Here is an 8,592-nt window from a genome sequence, read left to right on the forward strand (position 1 = left end):
CTTGTTTTAAAGCAACACTCCATAAGTGCTATGTCCGTTGTCTCCCTCTGCCGATGGAGGGAGGTAATTGCAGCGATGTCCGAATTACAATACAGTTTGTGACACGCCCATTGTGGTGTGCCGTCCGCTTCAAACAACTACCCGACACCAGGGTAGATCAGATGTGCAAGCAGGCAAAAGCTAGTTGATCCTAGTCTAGCATGCATGCATGGTGGGTGTGTGTTTAAATTACTGAATGAATCTGTCCAGACTTACAGTGAAACAAACACACCCACACACACACACAGACTCAAATGATGTCTGAAACGTTGTACATTAAAAAAACATTTCCGTTTTTTTTATTTTTTTTGGTTGAGACCAAAATAGCCTCTAAAAGTCCCACATGCAGTTTATTAACAACATGACAAACACATTCTACTCACATTGACAGAGTCACAGCTGCGAAGGTCCACAACATGAAGAGAAACCTTGGTCGACCACCTACTGCACGACCCAAATAAACACTGATTTATACTTTGCCATTCCACGATTTTGCTCGCGGAAAATAGCCGACCCGCAAGCTCACAACGTGTCGCATCCGCGACACGTTGTGGGCTTGCAGGTCTGCTATTTTCATGTGACAGCACTGCAGGAAGTATAAAATAAGTGGTTGAACGCAGACTAAAAGCTGTCTACAGACTGTGTCATTGTGTACGCCTTGAGGCCGTCCCAGGCTAAAAACTGTCAACATACTCCAAGCAATCTACTTCGGTAAGTCAACTAAACTTCGGCAGTGAGTTGCTAACGCTCGTTTTGGCAGTTCTTGCACCTCCAAGATATTCGAACTAGCCGAACACCCGCTAGCAGAACATTGTGTGTGATTGGTCAAATACTCAATGCTCATGAGTTATGATGTTTTTTTTTTCTGCAATAGGCTATGCCAGGAAAGTACCATGGACAGTTTTGAAGAAAGGTTATCTCCCTCTCTGAACAACAATAACACGCAACCGGCAGTTGCTTGCAGTTGCAGTTCATTAATGTAGAGAGATACGTTGCCAGAAACTGCTAAATCTTAGTGACAAATTATGACCAAGCACGTCGGAGGTTGATGTAAACAATCCGTGGTATACTATATACAGTGGGTGGAGTGGAGCCACGTCGAGTATAAAACACTACAAGCTCAGATGAAGTTCTGCCGGTGTCAGAAACTTTGGGTGTTGGGGGGCATCCGAGGAGGTCACACCCACCACCGCGGAAACGGGTCCATTCCTCTGCAGTGCTTAGCTCCCAAATAACCGCTTCAGAACCTATTATCTCTTATAATGACGTAAACTGGCACAGTCTGCAGACATCTTTAGACATTATGGATCGTGATGGGAGGACAAACGACAGAAGACGCACATCCCTGCGTCCTAGACACATGTGACCTCAGCACGTCTGTGATTCTGTTGTCATAGACACACACAACAACAAGGCAGAGGACCAAATGATAAACAGGAAATGAACAGGATATGACGACGCGCTAGCAAGGTTCCACCCTCTGAACCCCGCAGCGCGTTCAGATCGACAGTAAAACAAGACGGAACACTTTTATACATTAATGTTTTTATCAGTCTGTCACGTCATATTCTTCTGTCTCCGCTGTCAACAGGCGGTAAACAGAAAGACTTAAGATGTTTATAATAATAAGCATTGAAAAAAGACGCCGGCTACACTGTAAAATCCTCAGTGTTCATGTATGAGTACAAATGTACACTCCCAGAGTTAAAGGGTCACATACAACTTTCAGCCACTAGATGTCACACTTTTACAACGTCATTGTTACATAAGGGGTGTATTTCCCCATCACTTCTATAAGGCAGCAATCATGTAGTCTGCAACATTGTACCACAAAGGCTGCCTTACATTTTTGTATTAAGGATAAAAAGTACCGAACCCAACAAAAATGGCTGGATAAAAGCTGCCATCAACCTACAGAGGTAAACAAACCTAATAATTCTGGAGTTGCCGTCAAATGATAACAAAATATGATTATAATTATAATTTCACAATCATTATTTATTATTTTTTTGGGGGGAAAAAGCAATACTTTTATTCCAAAGGTTTTTCAAAGCTCTGTTTTCATAAAATTGTTACCTATACTAAATGAACACTGAGGATTTAATCAGTGCAACAAGTTGGCATCACTAGCAGGTTAACCGTACCCTTCAAATACCTGGCATGCCCCCCCCCACCCTGCGTGGGGGATCCATTTAAAAAACGTGCTGTGCTTGGGAATGTCTTTCTGGCAGCAAATGTGACACTAAGAGCAAAAAGAAACTAAACAAAGAAATGTCATTTAATTTACACATTCAAAGAGAAGCCTTGCTCACGTCCATTTCAGCAACCAAGACTTTTCATTTAAAAAAATGAAAGCATGTTTCGTACCATTCCTCTGCAATGTGCAATCCTTAACCTTATCCCTCTATTATGGACTAACACCGACCATGCGCCAGCGATTCCCAAGCAATTGAGCCCAAAACCCCACCCCCAATCCTGGAGGGAGCACCTGTTGTGGTTCATGTGATAGCCATGTCCTGTCTGCTACAGTTTGCAACATGGCGGTGCGTTTGTGGATGCGCGAGGCCGCAGGAACGCAGGCATCGAGTCTTGCGAGACTGGACTTGATTTTAAAAAGTTGTGTTTGTTAGGCACATCTACGTAGGACGTTGAGTGAACCAAAACAAGCGCACCCACCGCAAATCTAAGCCAATTGCAGGGCGTTGGAGCTCAACTCGCTTGGGAATCGCTGGGAAGCACACCGACCCCCCCCGCCCCACCCCGCACCCGCCCCACCCAGAACAACCTCTGTCCTTACAATCGTTTGCTAAGAAACGCTGAATCCACTGCTTATCAAAGTCAAGACTCATTTCAGGTGGATGCTTTGAAGTCAACCCAACATGATGTCCAAGACTTGGACATTATTTCAGATGTGCTTTCTTTTTCTAAAGCATTAAACATTCCCTTTTTCCAATTGATACGAACTAACCCTTCCCATCCTCGTTGTCTGTCATACCACACAGCACAATCCTCTGTTCATTTAACTCTGAATGGGTGCAATTAAATAGGGCTCAAGCTCACATCAAGCTCAACATTTGCTATTATCTGTATTTCTGAAATATTTTGAACACTTTTGAAAGAAGGCAATTTGTTCATTAAATCAAAAATGTTGTATAATTGATTACATTGATTAGTTTGATGGTGTTCAACCCCTACTTGTTCAACTAATACAATCCAATCGATTAATTACTCGTACCGCATGAGGGGACAGCCTTAAATGATCACAGAGCTAAATAAACAGGTGTGTTGGTTGGTTAAAAGTTCCAGGCAAACCTACAATACAGTATGTATTTTTCTTTCTTTTGTCCCCTCGGGTCATGTCATACATTAATTTGAATTATATAAAGTAGGAAAAAATAACATTATCCTTGTATTATTAACATAGAAAAAATAAGAACCTAATATAAAAGCATATAATAATATTAATAAATTATTAGCTTGTTAAACAGTGTGGCTTTTCTTCTTTTCTTTTCTTTTTTACAGAATGAGAGAATAAGTGTAAACATATCCATCTCCCTTGCGGACTCAGTCTCCCCAAACTAATAACAACAAAATAAAAAAATGCATTTGGTGAACAGCTGCACATTGTTTGTTAAAAAAGTGACTGAACGACAACAAGCGAGAGAGAGAGAGAGAGAGAGAGAGAGAGAGAGAGAGAGAGAGAGAGAGAGAGAGAGAGAGAGAGAGAGAGAGAGAGAGAGAGAGAGAGAGAAGGGGTAGAAACAATCTTTAACAATAATAAATAGCACATTCCGGTACATTCCAAAGCATCTGTTTACGATTCTAGAATTCCAGCTCAGCCAGTTTGACCAAACGTACCACATTTTGTAAAGCATTCAACGTAATGAACAAATATAGCAATTAAGACAATCAACTAGGGCTGGGCCATATTATGGACTAGATCAAATATCACTGTATGTTTAGACCAAATACCTCGATATCAATATTGTGACGATAATACCGTATTGTGACAGTAATATCAATTTTACTTAAAAAAATAATAATAATAGCAATCTACAAGCTCACAACGCGTCACAATGTGTAGATCGGCTATTTCCGCTATTTCAAAACGTTTTTGACACATTTTAAGTATAAATTAGGACTTAATTAGGAGTTAATAAGACCAGAAAAAGACAACACTTATGTCATATTACGATATTACGACATCCTAAATCCCAGGCGATACCTTGTCTCATATCTAGGGTTGGGATCTGGAACTGGAGGAACCGGTTTTATCACACTGTCAGAGCTGCCATTGTGGACTTCACGTCGACCTTTTCATTTCAAGGACCACCATAACTCTGAGAGTGTACAAATGGAACCAAATGGACCCGTATTGTTAACGGGTATCGTTAAGGAACCGGAATCCTTAAAATCCTAAAGGATCCCAACCCCAATCATATCACAATATCGATATGATATGGATATATCGCCCAGCCCCACATCATAATAATAACTACGGTACGATGGCAAAGTGACAAAGGTTTTTCTTTTTCTTGAGTCAGTTCCATGTAACTCAGTCCTCTAAAGTGGCTTCCAAAGAAAATTCAATGTCAAAAGGTTTGTGAAAGTCAAGACTCGCCTCGAAAAGGAAAAAAAAAAAGATATAAGGCCCCTGAAATGAATGAACGCCTGCTCCTTTCTTCTGTTTGTTTTCAATTGACTCCCATGGGAAAGGAAAGAGGATAATACAACAGATCTCATGTTAAAAAAATGGTTTCCCCCGCGCCGTAAGAAAAAAAGCTGCTTTAAAAAAAAAGCACGAGGCTATACCATCCTGGAGTTAGTGTCCGACGAAAAGTGTCCCAGGTTCTGTTTTTGCCGACGGCCCCGGTTGTTTTTCGGGCATTTCCTGAAATTGATAGCATTGAGAGAGAGAGAGAGAGAGAGAGAGAGAGAGAGAGAGAGAGAGAGAGAGAGAGAGAGAGAGAGAGAGAGAGAGAGAGAGAGAGAATATATTTTCTTGAATCTCATGTTGTCAATAGACTTAAAGGACGACTTCACCCATTTTCAACCTATCTTCAAATAATTGGTCCTCACTAATGCTCATTATAATATGGTACCATTTTTGTCTACCCTGTCTGTGTCTCAGAGAAGGGCTGTGGACAGTTCAGAAACCCGCCTACCAGTGACATCATCGGCACGGAATCCAAGCTAATAGAAACTGCAGAGTTTTTATTCCTGGAAAGTTAGCATGCTATAACGGAAGCCATTGTTCTCATGTTAATAAAAATCGAAATACAAAAATAAATCAATAAAGTAAAAAAAAAAGAAGCCTAATGATGATGTCACTGGTAGGCGGGTAAGTGGTAAGTGCCCACAGCCTTCCTATGAGACACAGACTGAGCAGAAAATAATTGTACCATTTTATCATGAGCATTTAGTGACGACCAATTATATGAAGATGGGTTGAAATGGGTGAAGTTGTCCAGTTTTACTGCACTAACAGTGCAAGTGCAAGTTTTACTGCACTAACAATCTTTCTAGGATAGGGGTCCTAGAAAGACACTATACTGTTTGTCAGCACTGTCATCAGTGCTGTGTCAATTGATGTTTTTTGTTTATATGTTGGATTCAGGTTAATGTATTTTCAGACATTTAACCACATAAAAGCTCAATACTTTGGCTCTGTATTTGGTCTGCTCTTTTTTCCCCTCTACACAAATAATTGATTTACAAATTCAAAAGGCCTTTTGCAAGCTTGTAGATCAGCTATTTTCGGCTCATGTTCCCCTTAGAATAGGGTTCAAGTGGTTAATGTAAACATAGAAAGTTGCTATCACACAAAGATTTGGCGGCCCGCCTATAGTAACTCTGAGGACCCTCTAGTGGTCCCGGACCCCCTGTTGAAGACCCCTGTTCCAGGATTATATTAATATTGCCATAGGGCTGTGGCTCTGACCCTTGTAGAGTTTTTTTTTTGATTGATTGAATACTTTATTAGCAGTTTGAAAAACAATACAGCCTTTTGAATAACAGCACCAGCAGCTCAATGCGGAAGATATTAGCAGAAATGTTATTTATTTCATTATTATTATTATTATTATTATTATTATTATTATTATTATTTTCTTTATTTAAACAGGCAAGTAATGAACCACTAAAACCCTATATATTTAGTTGACTTTCTTATCAATAATATTGAAGTTCACACAAAGTTTGTCACTAGTTTATTATTAACAATTACCCATTTTATATTCAACATTATGCTCACGTACCCCCTGGAGTACCTCAATGCACCCCTAGGGGGTGCATATGACCCCATTTAGAACCACTGCATTAACACACTGGCTGTTTTACCACCAGCACAGGGCCAACAATGACTTGTATAATGAAAAGGTAAAATCAATATTTTATTTTACTACATGATTGAATGAGGCTGGCCCGCTGCCTGGGTGATAATGCCAGTGTCACCTCTACAGGAACCAAGTCCATTTATATTCTGTGTGGCTTTGGGCCAATCACAACTCTCTGTTCCCTCATACCATCCTCGATATGTAGAATCAAGCCACTTAAACACTATACGTTGTTGTTCGACAAACAGTGCAAATATCCATACATCAATCAAATACAGCAAATGCAGAGAGACAGTGTAGTGTCTCAGTTAACTAGGACACAGGTAAACTAAGAACCTAGCATCAGTCTAAAGTTTAAACGTTTGCTTATTTTCTAACCCCCCCCCCCCCCCCCCCCCCTCCCCCTTTCTTTCTTTTTTTTTCAATTTGGTTGTAATATGGGGGCATGTAGATCCGATAGTTTGGAAGATTTTTGACAAAGACTAAAAGTAAGGACATTTTTCTCTATTATTTTTGTTAGTTTTATTTCGGGTTTTTTTATGGTTTAAGTTAGTTATTGTTTTAAGTTAGCTTTTTTTTTTTATTCCAATTTTGGTTATTTTGTTAGTTTGCTTTGCACCTCATCCTCATCCTTACCTTGTGATGCACATCACCACGGCAACGATGATGGCGATCTGCACGGCTCCGATGATGGCGGCGATGAGGACGTAATGCAGCTTCTGTCCACTGGGGACGACGTAGAGAATGTTGAAGTCCTGGGGCTCCTCACAGTGTGGGCCTTTATAGCCTGCATCACACCTACCAGGAGTACACAGACAATGTTATAGCTTTCAGCCTGCATTAGGAACACTTTACTTTAAGGTTGGGTCTATAATGCATTAAAATAACATTTATAATGCTTCACAACACTCATTATTATTATTATGCATAATTATGCAATTGTGCACAATTACTGTATGTCTAAAGACACTTTAATACTGATTTATTTATGGGAGTTAATGTTAATGTGCTGTTCCGCTGAGATAATAATGCATTATGACCAGCACTTCATAAACTGCATAGTTCATAAACCTGGTCATAAGTTGTTGTTATGGAGCCTTATAAGTGAATTATAATGCATTATACATGCAATTATAATGCATTATAGACCCGACCTTTAAGTAAAGTGTTACCGACAAGGTGAGTACCTTCAAAGTACAGTTAGCCATGTTTCGCATGCGCGCGTTTTTCATGGTTGAAATAATTTGAGATACATTTACAATTAGAAAAAGATTCAGGTTGGGGTTAGGTTTAGGATTAGACGTTTAGAGGTTAGGTTTAGGGGTTGGGCTTGTAGAATTGTCCCTATTTCATACGTAGATCTGCTATTTTTCGGCTTTAGACCTGCGGTTAAAAATGCCGCCCCAACAAAAATCATAAATCAATCATAACATCGTCTTCCTAAAATGTCGATGTCCTCACAAGTATAGTAATACAAACGTGTGAGTGTGAGTGTGTGTGTGTGTGTGTGTGTGAGTGTGAGTGTGCGTGCATGCATACGTGCATAGCATACCTGCAGGTAGGTAGGTTGTGCTTGAGCTCACACTTCCCGTGCACACAGAAGCTGCTGGCGTAGTTGTCAGGGCAGGGCAGTCCGGAGCTGCCGGCGTAGAAGCCGTCGCCGAGGTCCAAGCCTTTGGTTTCTGAACACAGTAGAGAGAGAGAGACAGAGAGAGAGAGAGAGAGAGAGAGAGAGAGAGAGAGAGAGAGAGAGAGGAGAGTTGTGATCTGACGCTCATTGGGTACAATATTTCCCCATGTCAAGTGGGCCTCTTAGATGTTAGATGTTTGGTCTCTCACGCAGGATGCCGGGGGTTTGAATCCCGGGCCGGATTCAAACCCCCTGACTGAAGCTTCACTGTTCGAATGTAAGCTTCTTCTTCTTATTTAATTATTTATTTCGTTGCTGTCAGGCAGAAACCGCTCGTCATCATCATTTTGAATCTTTTTTTCTTTTCTTTTCTTTTTTTCCTAAATCAAAGCCCTACTTCATCACACTAGAATGTCACACACAAATGGCATTACGATATATTAAAACAAAATCTTTAAAGAAAAAGAAAAGAAAATGGTTACAATAATTCCAATATAATATATATATTTCAATATATAATATATCATATTTCCCAAAAATGTTCACATACACTTCTAGAGGCTCTTCATTTAAACTCCAAGAACCTCT

The 8,592-nt window shown here is 40.2% G+C and overlaps 1 protein-coding gene across 3 annotated transcripts in view; it reads right to left on the minus strand.

Annotated features, from left to right (window-relative positions):
* Positions 1-372: 372 nt before the first annotated feature.
* Positions 373-8,592, minus strand: part of tmeff1a (transmembrane protein with EGF-like and two follistatin-like domains 1a) — a gene marked incomplete at its 3' end in the record, with an annotated part of 124,497 nt that continues 116,277 nt past the window's right edge. For 2 of the 3 annotated variants that reach the window (XM_084058471.1, XM_084058470.1), the window contains exons 8-10: positions 7,927-8,056; positions 7,011-7,172; positions 373-4,930 (exon numbers count right to left, since the gene is read on the minus strand). In XM_084058471.1, coding sequence (XP_083914597.1) covers positions 4,846-4,930; positions 7,011-7,172; positions 7,927-8,056 — 377 coding nt within the window. Of the gene's footprint in view, positions 4,931-7,006; positions 7,173-7,926; positions 8,057-8,592 lie in introns of those variants that run through there. The other variant, XM_084058472.1, reaches the window with a different exon arrangement.

Source organism: Gymnoscopelus microlampas, assembly GCF_963454915.1.
Source record: "Gymnoscopelus microlampas genome assembly, chromosome: 5".
Classification (NCBI taxonomy): Eukaryota; Metazoa; Chordata; class Actinopteri; order Myctophiformes; family Myctophidae; genus Gymnoscopelus; species Gymnoscopelus microlampas.